The sequence below is a fragment of the Stenella coeruleoalba genome (genome assembly GCF_951394435.1).
Source record: "Stenella coeruleoalba genome assembly, chromosome: 20".
In the NCBI taxonomy this organism is placed as follows: Eukaryota; Metazoa; Chordata; class Mammalia; order Artiodactyla; family Delphinidae; genus Stenella; species Stenella coeruleoalba.
In genome coordinates this window covers 42,308,018-42,322,789 of record NC_137166.1, presented here as the reverse complement: position 1 = coordinate 42,322,789, position 14,772 = coordinate 42,308,018, and the positions used below count along the sequence as shown (strand labels likewise).

The 14,772-nt window shown below is 47.7% G+C and overlaps 2 protein-coding genes across 4 annotated transcripts in view; both read right to left on the bottom strand.

Annotated features, from left to right (window-relative positions):
* The window catches only part of GARRE1 (granule associated Rac and RHOG effector 1), an 82,438-nt gene extending 81,443 nt beyond the window's left edge, over positions 1-995 (bottom strand). For all 3 annotated transcript variants that reach the window (XM_079906597.1, XM_079906600.1, XM_079906602.1), the window contains exon 1: positions 617-995. The gene's annotated coding sequence lies outside the window, so the exon portion shown is untranslated. The remainder of the gene's footprint in view (positions 1-616) is intronic.
* Positions 996-10,983: 9,988 nt separating this feature from the next.
* LSM14A (LSM14A mRNA processing body assembly factor) overlaps positions 10,984-14,772 on the bottom strand; it is a 69,152-nt gene continuing 65,363 nt past the window's right edge. The window contains exon 10 of the mRNA XM_079908582.1: positions 10,984-11,049. Within this exon, the coding sequence (XP_079764708.1) occupies positions 10,999-11,049 (51 nt within the window). The 3' untranslated portion in view covers positions 10,984-10,998. The remainder of the gene's footprint in view (positions 11,050-14,772) is intronic.

Here is a 14,772-nt window from a genome sequence, read left to right as displayed (position 1 = left end):
CACACCCCTGACCCTACGTTCGCCCCTCAGCCGTGGGTCCTTCATCCTCAGCCCCGGCCCTCCGGCGGTCCCCGCGGAACCTCCCCTGGCCCGACTGCGCCAGCGGACTCAGCGGGGCCGGAAAATCATGTTCCTCGGGGCCCGGCCCGGCGGGGAAGGTGCGCGCAGCCGACCGGCAGCCGCGGGGCGGCGTGAGGGCCGCGTCCCTAGGCAGTCCCGGTAGACCCCGCGACCCACAGGCCGCCGTCCCTCCGCTAACTGCTCGGCGGGCTTCCGGGAGCGGGTCCCGGCGCCAGCCCGACCTCCCCGGCTCCGGCGGCCCAAGGAGCGTCCCCCGCCCTTCCGCGGGGTCCCCGCCGCGCCCCCGGTCTCAGGCACGAGCCAAGAGGCCCCTCCAGGCTTCCGTCCGGTCAGCCAGCGCTCCCAGAGCCCGGCGTCCTCCACAGCGGACGGGCAAGGGGCGGGAGCCGACGGCCCTGAGCCCTGCGGCCCCAAGCGGAGCGGCGCCCCGCGAGCTCGTCCAGTCGCCAGCCCCGGCCGCGGCCCACCACCCACCCACCACCCCCTGAGCCCGCCCGCCTGCGCCAGGCAGCACTTGCTTGCGCCCGCTCCTCACCTGCGACGCGCTCCAGCCCCCAGCTCACCGCCCGAACCGGCTGTGTACACCGGAAGTGACGTCTCCGGGCAGGCCCCGCCCCCGCCCCAGGCGGACGCCGGGTGGCTGCAGACCAAGCGGCTAGGAGCGGTCCCCAACCATTCCCTGCGCGAGCGGGGCGGGGAGGGCCCTGCGCCCCCTTGCCTAGGGACGGAGGACCTCCAAATGGGACAGCCAGGGCGGGGGTTGAGGACCGGTGGCCAGAGTCCGCAGGGCCACCCTGGTTCTCCACTGTGACTTAGCCTCCGGGCGGGAGGGGTCAGCTGTGTCCTCACAGACTTATTATGAAAATTAATTACTGAAGAATTGAGCACTTACTAGATGCCAGGTCCTCGCAGGAGCTGTAGGAACTGGATAATGCCCTCTCCCTCATACGTTTATTCTCTAGTGATGGAAACAATCATTGTTATAAATGCGCTTGATGGTATAGTGCCAATTGCGACAAGCGGTAGGAGGGGAAAGTGGAAGAGGGAGGGAGAGCGTCCCTTGACCTAGTGAAGGAGGGTTATCAGGGAATTCTTCGCTCAGGAAAAGAGCAGGAGTTGAGGTCCTAAGAGGGAGAGGAGTGGGGAAAAGAAAAAGCTGAAGAAGCAGGGAGGAAAGGACATTATGGCAGAAGTAACAGCAGGTGTCTTTGGTGGCTTTGTGTTCAAGAAACGAAGGTAGTGAGAAAGTCTTACCTGATAGCAAGGGGTGATTTTACCATACTTGTGGGTTTAAAGGGATTACTTGGGCTACATTGTGGAGAAGGACTAGAGAGGAGAGGCAAGAGTGGATGTAGACTTGTATGCCCATGTTCATAGCAGCATTACGCATAAAAGTCAAAAAAGTGGAAGCAACCCAAGTGTCCATCGATATATGAATGGATAAACAAAATGTGGTATATCCATACAAAGGAATATATTCAGCCTTAAAAAGGAAGGGAATTCTGACACATGCTACAAATGGATGAACCGTGAAGACATTACACTAAGTGAAAGAAGCCAGTCACAGAAAGATATATTCTATAATTCCACTTATATGAAGTACCTAGAGTAGTCAAGTTCACAGAGACAAAGTAGAATGGTAGTTTCCAGGGACTGGGAGGAGGGGTGCATGGGGAGTTTGTAATTAATGGGTACAGAATTTTGGGTTGGAAAGATGAAAAAGTTCTGGAGATGGATGTGGTGATGATTGCACAACAATGTGAATGTACTTAATGCCACAAAACTGTACACTTAAAAATGGTTAAAATGGGGGACTTCCCTGGTGGCGCAGTGGTTAAGAATCCGCCTGCCAATGCAGGGGACACGGGTTTGAGCCCTGGTCCAGGAAGATCCCACATGCCGTGGAGCAACTAAGCCCGTGGGCCACGACTACTGAGCCTGCGCTCTAGAGCCCGTGCGCCACAACTACTGAAGCCTGTGCGCCTAGAGCCTGTGCTCTGCAACGAGAGAAGCCACCGCGATGAGAAGACCACGCACCACAACGAAGAGTAACCCCTACTTGCCACAACTAGAGAAAGCCCCCGAGCAGCAATGAGGACCTAATGCTGCCAAAAAAAGAAATTGGTTAAAACGGTAAATTTTATGTATATTTTACCATGATAGATAGATAGATGGATGTAGAGATTGGTTAGTAGTCTATTTCAGTTGTCCAAGCAAAAGATGATCCCGATGTAAACCAGGACCTCCACATTTTTTTGTTCTTGAACATCTATCAGGAAAAATGTTTGAATATCGTCCAGATTTATTTTACTTATAAATTATATGCACTACACTACTAATATACTATTTACATAATGGAACATACATTAAAAGAATTTTAAAAGATAAGTCTTAAATTCTAATATTTTCTTCCTCTACCCCAATAGATTGCCTTCTGACATTAGTAGCTGTGTGAATCTCATTTTGAAAGCCATTCACAGACTATGGTAGTGGCAGTGGGGAATAAAGTCAGTGGTTGAACTAGACATGGAGGGTTGGAAAGAGGAGGGAATCCTAAATCTCTCCTGGGTCTCTGGGATGAGCCATTGGAGTGGTGACACACAGTGCTGGGAAGCTCCTGAAGACCACATTTGGAAGGGAGGAAGACAGGAAGAAGGCCATGAGTGCCGTTGTGAACATGACATCAAAGAAGAGGCACCAAGTAGGCAGTTGGGGCTGGAGGTCTGGAGCTTGGGCTTAGGGGGCTGTTGAAGCTGTCACTGGGAGATGTCACTGGGGCTTAGGGGGCTGTTGAAGATGTCACTGGGGCTTAGGGGGCTGTTGAAGCTGTGGGTAGGAGCTGAAGGTGGGTGTAGATTGAGGGAAGACTTTTTTGTGGTTGGTTTTTTAAGGTGGAAGAAACTTAAACATGTTTCAATGTCAGAGAGGAAGATCCAGTTGACAAAAAGAGACTGAATATACAGGAGAAAGAGGATGTGATTCATCTTGTGAGGTTCTGAAAAGGCTGGAGGGGGTCTAAAATGCTTGGCCATGGGTTTACCTGAGGCTGCAGTAAAGAGTGAGGGGAACTTGCAGACAGAGGTGTGAGGAGAGTGAGAAAGGTCTGAATGTGGAAAGGAAAAATGTGGTAGAATTTCCAAATTGTACTGAGGATCTATTTCAGGTCGATAGAGCCTTCTCTCATATTAACTGCCTTGCCCCAGCAGCTTTCAGGTAAAAGTAAGAAGATGGAGAAAGGCTTCACCTGGGGGTTGAATAACAGAGAGAGGGGTGAGTGTTACTGACATAACAAGCTGTGGAACCCAAGCTACAGGAGAAGGGATGTGACGTGGAAGAAGACAGCTGGGTTGGAGGAAGTGTCCCCGGGTACTGGTGTCATCGTACCTATGTAGGCTGGAAAAGGGATCAGAGATGATGGTGCCCGGCTTCTGAGTGGGCCAAGTGTGGCTCCTGCAGTCTCAGGACAAGCCCATCTCTTTTTTTCTTTTTGGCATGTGGGATCTTGGTTCCCTGACCAGGGATCGAACCCGCCGCCCCTGAAGTGGAAGCACCGAGTCTTAGCCACTGGACCACCAGGGAAGTCCCAGGACAAGCCTATCTCTTGTTTGGAGGTTCTCCTAGCTCCTAATACAGGCCCCTCCAAGCCTCTAGTGGCCATGCCTAGAGGTACCTGATAAACACTGGATGGGGGCTTTAAAAGGGCCCCCTGGCAGGCTCTGACCTGCACACCCAACCACCGTTGCTCACTTCACTCCAAGCTTCATGGTCCCAGAGTAATGTGCTGGAAACCACTCATGCCTGGCACCATCTGGGCCCTTCTCTAGACTTCAGTCCAGGACCAGGAGGTTCCAGAGACCTATTCAGCCATGCATACAGTTTGGGTTTTTTTTTTAAATTTTTTTGACTGTGCTGTGTGGCATGAGGGATCTTAGTTCCCTGACCAGGGATTGAACCCGCACCCCCTGCACTGACAGCGCGGATTCTTAACCCCTGCACCGCCAGGGAAGTCCCATGTGCGCTTCCTATTGGAACTCAGTATGGACATTGCCAACCTTGGGGCTCCTTTGGTGGCGTCTGTGGTGCTCTGAGCACCAGGCTGTCTTGGACCTCTCAGACTTACCTGAGGACATCTTGTATTGTGGATAAATCAAGTCTGGTTTGTGAGCACATCTATAACTATCATACCCACCTCTTAGAGCTTTGAACTATTTTCGTTCATCAACCGCACATACATATGGAGAGGAAAGGAAAAAACATCCATGTACCCACCACACAGGTTTGAGACATTTGTCACTTCATATCACCTCTTTATTCCAAGCTCCCTTACACCAGAGTGCCCAAAAAGAGGATGGAGCCCGCAGGTCTAGAGGTGGAGGCTGGACCTTCCTGGAGCCCCCATGTCCTCAGGTACAGAAGCTTTGATTCAGCTCTGCAGAGAGGTCTACGGTTAGAGACTCATGCACAGGGGGATGGGATGGTGCCTCAGAGACCACCAGACAGACACCACAACTTGCCCCTCAGGAAGCCAAGAAGGCCCAGGCCAGGAAACAAAGGCCTCTCCCTGAATCCACCTGCCCTCCTGTGTATTGTTTAAAGGCAAAGTTGGAGCCAGACCCCATGGAAGCGATAGGAGCCTCGGAGGTTGTTCTCCGGCAGGAGTGAGCAGAACAGGGTTTCAGGAGCTCCTCAGTGACCCAAGAGCACTGTGTTAGTGAGATGGGCCAGAGGTGCACCTTGGCCTTGACCTGAGGTGCCTCCCCTTGTCGAGAAAAACAAAGCTGGTTTTCTACGTCTAGCTTTTATGAGGGTTTCACATTCCTAACATCAGCAGAGCTGCAGAATAGGAGCATCCCACAGAGAGGGGCTCATAAGGGATTAGAGAAATGATTTTCTTAAACAGCCGAAGTTATTACTGTTGGCTTGTGTGCTCTTTATGCAGTCAAAGCCAGGGCTTCCAGGCTGGGCTTTTACCTGTTGGCTTTAGTGGGCATGTCTGAAAGAAGAGCGTTCAGGGAAGAGGTTTTCACAGCCAGCCGAGTGTTCTTGGTGGTGATGGTTGTGGGGAGGGGGTGGGCAGGGGCAACGGGGTTGAGTTTGGAGAGTAACTTTTCTCTTTTACCTTACTGGTCTCGCTTGGGCAGAATGTGAAAGCTGCAAGATGGGCTGTGAGCCCCAGGAAGGGTAGCTGCATTCCAGAATCCACAGGATTTGGGAGCCAGTCTGGAGAGGGCTGGCCAGACACTCTGGGCACAGAGCAACTGGCTGGCTGCTGAGTACGGAGAGACCTGGGGCAAGGCCAGTCTAGTCTATTGGGTGGTGCGCCCCAGGCAGGAAAGGGGGTGAGGGCAGCATGGGTCATGTGCCAAAGGGGAAACTTCTGCCCCAGTGTCCAGGTCGTCTCCCTGAGGAAGTCGCTCCTCACCCCTCCCTTTCCCCGTAACCATTTGAGCATCCTGTTGTTCTTTCTCCATTTCCACCCTCCACTGGCTGGAAATGGCTGTGCTGTGGCCAAGAAGCCCTTGCCAGGCTGAGCCGTCTGCTTCTGTCTCACCCCCACCTCTCAGATCCCAGGTTGCCTTTGACCCTTCTGAGGGTCTGGGGCTGGCCAGGGGCCTGGGAGATCCCTGATGGGTGGGCTGGACCCCAGGATTCCAGGCCCCTTCCCCTGCAACCAGGACAGGATGCCTGGTACCACCTTAGGGAACACGTAAGATACGTGCAGGCAGGGGGAGCTGCTGGGGGACTCCCTGAGGGCTCTCCAGGGTGAGGTGAAGCAGAAGGGGCTGGATGTGTATGGGGTGGGGGAGGGGGAGCTGCTGGATGCAGTAGGGACCGCCCTAGAGGCTGTGCATACCACAGTTATCAGCTGTGAAGGTCTGCACAATGGAGATGGATATTTTCCAGGACTCACACACTGTCAGGGATCCAAGGACTTATGACCAGGAAAGGAAAGAAAGGTGTACTGGGGAGGGAACCAGGCAAGGTTCTGGTGCTGGTGGAGCCAGAAGGGCTGCACAGCTTGAGGTCAAGTTATCCTGAAAACCAGAGGGAGCTCCGGTCCATTCTATAGCTGACAGACAGCCAAGGTCCAGCTCTCCTCAGGTTCCAGCATGTCGACCTGGTGATGGGCACCACCCTAGCTCAGAAGGTCTATGCTGTGGTCTTGGTCCAGAAAGAGGTGTCTCCCAAGAACTGCGGGAGGGTAGTTTGCAGAGTTGATTCTGTGGCCTTGTAAAGAGTTCAAACTTGAACACTTGGAGTTCTGAACAATTAAATTTATGAGCATCCCCTCAGATTTGTAAATCTACAAGGGGGCCAAGACGGAGGGGCATGAGTCCCCCAGATGGGTCCATCTCGCTGAAGAAACCAGAACTCTGTCCCCTTTCCTGAATGTGGGTGGACTCTCCTTTTGGTTATCAAAATGTAATAACCCCAACTCATTGTCACTGAAACAAGAGTGGATTTATTAGCCCAAACAAAAAGAGCACTGTAGCCACTAGAATGGCTGTCCTTGGCAGCAGTCCTGATGCCTGGGAGTAACTTACAGACTGCCACCCTGTAGCTTGTCTGCTCCCGCTAGGCTCAGTGGGAAGGAGCGCCTCAGGGGCTGTGTTGTTTCTTCCGTTTCTTCAACACATCATGTCAGAGTCCTCCGACCCGACGACTTTGAACTTGTTTAGGCCTCCAGAGACTTTTACACGTGGTTGCCCCTAGTTGCGGTTCATTTAGGGCATCTCAATTGGGTCTTCAATTTGTAGCAAGCAGGGACAGTAAAGCTGCCACTGGTTGAGTTTCCGGTGTCAATGTTGACTTGACAACCTTGGGCACTGGTCACAGAGCCTGGACTCCCTCCCAAGAGATCTGGGATACTCAGCTCATGTTATTTATTTATTTATTTGGTTACGTCAGGTCTTAGTTGCAGCAGGCGGGCTACTTAGTTGAGGCTCTCCGGCTCCTTAGTTGTGGCATGCAAACTCTTAGTTGTGGCATGCATGTGGGATCTAGTTCCCGGACCAGGGATTGAACCCGGGCCCCCTGCATTGGGAGCACAGAGTCTCAACCATTGCACCACCAGGGAAGTCCCCTCAGCTCATGTTTGTTGTAGGTGCTGGATGGTAGGACCACACAGATCAGACTCCTGTTCTCAGACAGCTGGCTGCCTCCCATGTGGAATTTGGGGCACCCGGTGTTCCAGCCAGGTAGGAGACCAGTGTGTGTGAGTGGTGAACAGTGAAAGGGGTTTCTCCCCACTCACTCCACAGGGAGAAATGGGCTCGGGGCCCAGACCTCTAGTTTTCTCACTGCTCAGCAATGTTGTGCCTAACCTTAACCCTAAGCCACACAGCGGCCAAATATTCATGCTTTCCATTTAGGGGCAAAACTGGGCAGAACCAAATAACATTTTAAAGCCAAGTTACTAGAAATATTTGAGAAAAGGCTGAGTTTATAAACTAAAATTTGGCTCTTAACCTACAGTGATTTCATTGCCATGAAACATTGCTGTTAAAGTGCAAAATAATGAACCATGCTCACTCTGCACTGCAACAAATGAGTCTGGGCAGCTCTATCCAGTTCTGAGACTACAATGAGGCTCTCAGAAGGAGCTGATGAAACTAAAAGCCACCTTTGACTTACAAGCCAACACTTATAAGAATCACCAAGGAGGGAATTCCCTGGTGATTCCAGTGGTTAGGACTTGGCGCTTTCACTGCTGGGGCCCGAAAAAAAAAAAAAAAAAAGGAGATTGGGCTTACTGAAAGGGAGTTAGGTTGCCTTAAACATATATGGAGAACCCTGAAAGTGAAACTTTATCTCACATAAAGCCTGTCAGATCAGTAAGAAGAAATGAGATTACTTCTCAAAAATCCTGTGATCTCATCAAATTAGCAATTTCCACATCTGCACAGGCATAGTCACAGGCAAATCCAAGAGAACCATGAGTCCAGAAGCTGTCACAAGCTTGGTCCCCTCTCAGGACAGGTCTCTGGTTGTGGGGCTCTTTAAGTTGTTTGAAAGCGTGGGTCATGGACCTCCTCTTCCAGGAAGGCTTCTCTGAAATCCCCAACGCTATATTTTCCCAGTCATCGTATTTATCTCACAAAACAGTTAAGTTTTGCCCCTCCTGGACTGGGAACTTCTATGATATTCATCTCATACCCAACTGTATCTCCAGCACTTGGCATCGCATAGAGCAAACAGCAGGCATTCATAAAGTAACTTGCTCACTTATTCAACAAGTTTCTAAGCACCCACCAGGGGCCAGGCATGGTGCCAGGTACTGGGAATGGAGTGGTGAATAAGACAAAAGTGATCCTTCCTCAAACAAAAATGACAAAGGTAAAACATAGACATGCAAGCATAGTGAGGACATGTTGCATTGAAGAAAAATAGTCAAGGAGAACTTAACACATTCTGGAAGGTCCTGAAAATGTAATGTTTAAACTGACATTTGAAGAATGAGAAGCAATTAGTTGGGGAAGAGACCTCCAGGTGAAAGGAATTGCAAAGGCCTTTGGAATTTGACTCATTTTGGAATTTGGAACTAAGGGAAAGCTAAGGGTAGTTCCCCAGGGACTAGATCATATAAGGCAGGCTGGGAAGGATGAAACTCTTTCTTAAGAGAAACAGGAAATCACTGGAGAGTTTGAGGCAAAAACTTGTGTTTCCATAGCGCTGGGGTGGGGAGGGCAGAGGCAGAGGGAGTTCTCAAGACACTCAGGGGTCTCTGTGTGGTCTCAGAGGGCAGAGCAATGGAGAGAATCTAAGGTCCCCTTCCATATATCTTTTATCTTGATGTTTAATTTACATAAAATACACAGGTCTTAAGTGCACAGTTCAAATTTTCACTTACGTACTGTGCCCACCCCCCCAATCAAGATATAAATACTTCAGCAGGCCCTGCCTCCTCCAAATATAACTACTAAACTCCATCACCAAGGTCAGTTTTGCCTGTTTTTGAGTTTCATGTAAATGTGATCATACATACTTCTGTGTCTGGTTTCTTTCACTTATCATGATGTCTGTGAGATTTATTAATGTCGTGTAGAGCAAGTTTTTTTTTTCCACTGTACTCCATTGATAAATATACCAATATTTATTCATTCTACTGTTGTTGGACACTTATTTCCAGGTTCTGGCTATTATGACTCACACTATGAGCATTCTTCCATGTCTTTTGGTGGACATAAGCCAATCGCTTCTACTGAGTACGTGCCCAACAGTGAAACTGCTGGGCCATAACTATACATATTTAGCTTTAGTAGATCCTGCCCATTAGTTTTCCAAAATGGTTACACCGATTTACACTCCTACCATTAACGTGTGGAACGCTCAGTTCATCCATGTCCTCACCAACACTTCACATTATGGTCTTTATTTTTTTTTTTCTGGCTGCACGGCTTGTGGGCTCTTAGTTCCTTAACCAGGGATCGAACCCGTGCCCCCTGCAGTGGAAGCATGGAGTTTTAACCACTGGACCGCCAGGGAAGTCCCAACATCATGGGTCTTTAATGGCATCTCATTGTGGGTTTTTTTTTTTTTTTTGGCGGCACCCCTCAGCTTGGGGATATTAGTTCCCCAGCTAGGGATGGAACCTGGGCCCCAGCAGTAAAAGTGCAGAGTCCTAACCACTGGACTGCCAGGGAATTCCCTCCTTGTGGTTTTAATTTGCATTTTTTGATGACAAAAAGTATTAAACACCTTTTCATACGTTTATTAGGTATTTATTAGACAGAACTTATTGTCTGTTCAAGATTTTTAGAATTGAATTGTTGGTCCTTTAAAAAAAACTGACTTGTAATTCTTTATATATTCTGGATTATGAGCTCTCTGATGGCTAATATTCCATAATGCAAGTATCTTCTCCCAGGCTGTGGCTCCCATTTTCACTCTCTTGATAGCTTTTGATAAAACAAATTTTTAGTCTTAATGAAGTCCAATTTCTCTTTCATGGTTATCACTTTTTTCATAGTTATCACTTTTTGTGCCTTCTTTGCCTACTCCAAGGCCTTGCATATATGTCCTTATTTTTTCTCAGAAATATTTTGTAGCTTTGTAGTTTCCAGTGTAGAGGTCTTGCACATCTTTCATTAGATTGCTAGATATTTGCTTTTTTGGCGGGGTACTATTATAAATGGTAATATTTTAACTTTTCATTTTCTAATTACTTGTTGCTTGTGCATAGAAGCAAGCAATTTTTGTAGCTGTTGATAATTCACCTATTAATTGCAGCAGTTTGTAGATAGGTTTGGATTTTATACATACCCCACTGTGTCATGTTAAAAATGATAGTTTTTCTTTTTCCCAATCTTTATACCTTTACTTCTTTTTCATTCCTTATTGCACTAGCTAGGACAGCCAATACAATGCTGAATATAAGTGATGCTAATTGACACAAGTCACGAGAGGAGTGTTCAACATTTCACCATTACATGTAATGTACATTATATTACATGTACATTTTTTGTAAAAGTCTTTTATTAGATTAGGAAGTTCTCATCTATTCCCAATTTCCTGAGTTTTTAAAATCTCTTTTTGAAAGGCTGAAGACTGTGTGCACACCCAGTTTGTTCATGGGGTGTGTAGAGAGGATCCAATGTGAAAAGATGTCAGCCTGCTCCATTAGGTGCCCTGGGACTCATGCCAGCAATTTTTGGGATACTGCCAGCCTTTCCACCAACAGTCTCTGTGGCTCATCATTGCCAGGTCATCTGTAGCTGGCTGTTACAGACATTACTTGCACCCACTAGTATTGGTTCTATACTTCCCTGCCTCCTTAAGTGAGAACAAGGGAAGTTTAAGTTGGGATAATGCAAAAATGAGCATGTCTGACAGTTCCTTTCTATTCCTGGGAAAAGAAAAAGCAGTTATCTTCTGACTGTGCTAGGAATAGACACCAGGACAGTGGCCTATCTCCGTTCAATGGAAGTCTGAAGACTGCAGGATTTCCAGATTTAAACCAAGTAGCAGCTGAAAGAAAAAAGTAAGCTGGCTTAGACACTAGGTATGTTTTGAGTATAAGTCATGACCTGGGATGATGAAAGCTGCAGAGAAAATCCATTGACAGTCTGGAAACCAGACATAGAGAGGCATCTGACCAGGAACACATCCAGGGAGAGGAGATAAGAAGTATGGACAGGCTTGGCATTTCTTGCTTTGTCAAGAAGCCCTTTAGATACTTGCAGAGAATAGGCCTGAGGTTCTGATCATTCACAACTACAGATAAACCCAGTGCCAGGTTACAAGCAGCTCCAAGGCCTAGTCCCTGTGGGAGCTGAGCTGGATCTCCAGGCTGTCTGGAGCAGTAGCAGTGCTGGACACAAATTCACTGCTGCTGAACACCAGCTAGCCACAGAACCAGAGGTGCGCTGCTGCCCTGCTAGCTCACAGCCCTGCGACTTATTTTTACATCTGTGACTCAGAGGCCTAGACCAGGACTGAGGCCTTGGGGAGAGAGAGGCCCTGCTTAGGGGTTGGCTCTTGCGACCAGCATGGGTCTGGCTGTTTGACACCATGATCACATCCATTTCAGACCGTAGTTGCAGTGATACCATTTCCAGTAGGACACAATCTCTTGAGGCCTCCATATTACATGCCTTCTCTAAGACACGTGATATAACCTGGCAGTCAGATTTGTATTCCCAAAAATTCATTCTGGCTACTGCATAGAAAATGAATTGGAAGAGTGTAGTATGGGTGGCGGGTGACCAACGAAGAGGTTATTACAGTAGTACAGGCAAGAGTTGATGGTGCTGGACTTCCCTGGTGGCGCAGTGGTTAAGAATCCGCCTGCCAATGCAGGGGACATGGGTGCGAGCCCTGGTCTGGGAAGATCCCACATGCCTCTGAGCAACTAAGCCCACATGCCACAACTACTGAGCCTGTGCTCTAGAGCCTGTGTGCTACTACTGAAGCCCGCGCGCCTAGAGCCCATGCTCCGCAACAAGAGAAGCTACCGCAGTGAGAAGGCCCCGCATTGCAACGAAAAGTAGCCCCCGCTCGACACAACTAGAGAAAGCCCGCGCACAGCAACAAAGACCCATCGCGGTGGGGGGGTGGGGGTGTAAAAAAAAAGGGTTGACGGTGCTTCACATTCGAGTAGAGGCAAATAGATTTCTGGTTCAAGACAGTAAACCAGGGCTTCCCTGGTGGTGCAGTGGTTGAGAGTCCACCTGCCGATGCAGGGGACACGGGTTCGTGCCCTGGTCCGGGAAGATCCCACATGCCGCGGAGCGGCTGGGCCCGTGAGCCATGGCAGCTGAGCCTGCGCAACGGGAGAGGCCACAACAGTGAGAGGCCCGCATACCCCCCCCAAAAAAAGACAGTAAATCAACTACAAATGTTCACCTTTTCCTTTAAGACTACATTAAATTGTCAGTAAATGACTAAGATGATATTTATAATATAAATAGAATTGGGCAGGGAGGAATCTGTGAGGTATTTTTTCAACAAATTTCTAGACTGATTAGAGCAGATGAAAGAAGTACGGTGACCCAGGGCAGAACAGAGGGTGCTGCCACCTGGACCACACCCGGGGGTGCTATTGTACAGGAGGAGCCACTTGCCCGAAACTCTGAAATGCTGCAGACTCTGAAGCAGGAGGTACGACAGAGGGCAAGTGTGAGAAGGGGGCTTGAAAACAGGAAAACTAATCTAAGGTCTGTCTGCACAACAAGCAGTGAACAATCTTGTTTCTCACTGCAGTTAGAATGACCTATAATTAGACAACACACTCCTAGAAAAAACAAACAAGTACAAGGAAGACTCTTTCCTGCAGGTACAGTGTTTCTGTGGATCTGGGAACATTGGCACCTCTGAACAAGTCCTCAGAGACCTCAAAGATAATGATCACAATTTAGAGCATTTGTCAGATGACAAATCCTGGCCACACCCAGAGCTCCAGGGCAACTCTTCTGCTTTCTTCCAATAAGAGATAACCAAGAATTGTCAGATATTTGAATAAAGTCTACTACAGGAAGTCTACTACCAAAATTAACAACCTTGGTAAAAAAACTAAGAAACACAAAGCTTCGATTCAACAGGTTTTTTTTTCCTTATTTATTAAAAAAAAATTTTCTGGCTGCACTGTGGGGCATGCAGGATCTTAGTTCCCTGATGAGGGATCGAACCCGTGCCCCCTGCAGTGGAAGCACAGAGTCTTAACCACTGGACCACCAGGGAAGTCCTTCTCAATTGGACAGGTTTAACATTTGAGTAAGAGGGAGATCTAGTGAAAGAACAGGGTGGGTAATATCAAAGAAGTTATCTAAGAAGTAATAAGAGAAAGAGCTAAAGGAAAGACACAAATCTTTAAGTCAAAAGGGTCTACATGGGAGTTCCCTGGTGGTCCAGTGGTTAGGATTCAGCGATTTCACTGCTGTGGCCCAGGTTCAATTCCTGGTCAGGGAACTCCCACAAGCCATGCCGCACCCCTCTCCCCCCCCAAAAAAGAGGAAAAAACACGTCACCTATCATGGGAAAAAAATCAAATTTGCATCAGACTTGGCACCACTGCATGTAAGATGAACAGTCAGCAATTGAGCTAAGAATGATTTTTATATTTTTAGAAGGTTGTTAAATAAAAAAAAAAAAGAGGAAGATGTGACAGAGAACTTACTATCTGGCCCTGTATACTTTTTAAGAAAGCTCCCTAAGTAAGAATTCTAACAAGAAAATGGAAAACATGCATCCAGGAAACTGTGACTCTAACCCAGGAGAGCAATGAAGAGAAATCCCAGGGTCCTAAGTTTCCTGAAGATCTCGAAAGCAACATGTTTGTATAACCTTTTGCAGAATGGCGAAAGTTTATAGTACAATAGTCTCTAGGAAAAAAGGAGACTTCATAGACTAAATCAAATGTTAACAGTTTGGAAAAACTTTATTATATGATGAAGGCAACAAATACAAGCAAAAAAGAACATTCAGAAACTCCAGGAAAATCGAAAAGCTGTAGGGAAAATAATGGTCCAAGGAAAAAGTGGTCTAAATGAGATTTGAAAATTGGTGAGCTCAAGAAGAATGGAGTAGATTCCAATTAATAGAGGATATGAGAGAGAGCACAAGAGAACAAATACACACGTGCAAGAGCCAATCAGAAATTCTACAGATGGGCTTCCCTGGTGGTCCAGTGGTTAAGGCTCCACGCTCCCAGTGAAGGGGCATGGGTTTAATCCCTGTTCAGGGAATTAAGATCCCCCATGCCGCTAGGTGCAGTCAAAAGAAAAAAAAAATTCTATGGAAAAATATTGTGAACAAAAACAAAACCAAGATAAAATACAAACTTCAGGATAGTGGTTTCCTTTTGGGTGAAGCAGAAATGGAATAGGGGAGTGGTAATACATAGATGCAGGTTGTTAGTAATGCTCTAGTTTTTGGGTTAAGTGACAGGTTCAGTTACTCATATTATGGGTCACACATCCTTTTGCATGTATTAAATGTGAAAAAGGAAAAAGATAAAGGAAAAACAATCTAAAAATTGAAAAAAGGCAAGGTCCAGTCACGAAGCAAATTAAAATGTAGATGATCTTAAGAAACTGATGGAATCCAGAAAAAGACAATCTATTTAATCTTGATCATAGTAATATATATTTTTGAAAGGTACAGCATTTATGGTTCTAGAACTGTAGAGAAGGCATATCACTTGGCTCTGTGCAGAAGAATTCTTATAAAATCATATCAGAATATTATTGGTTT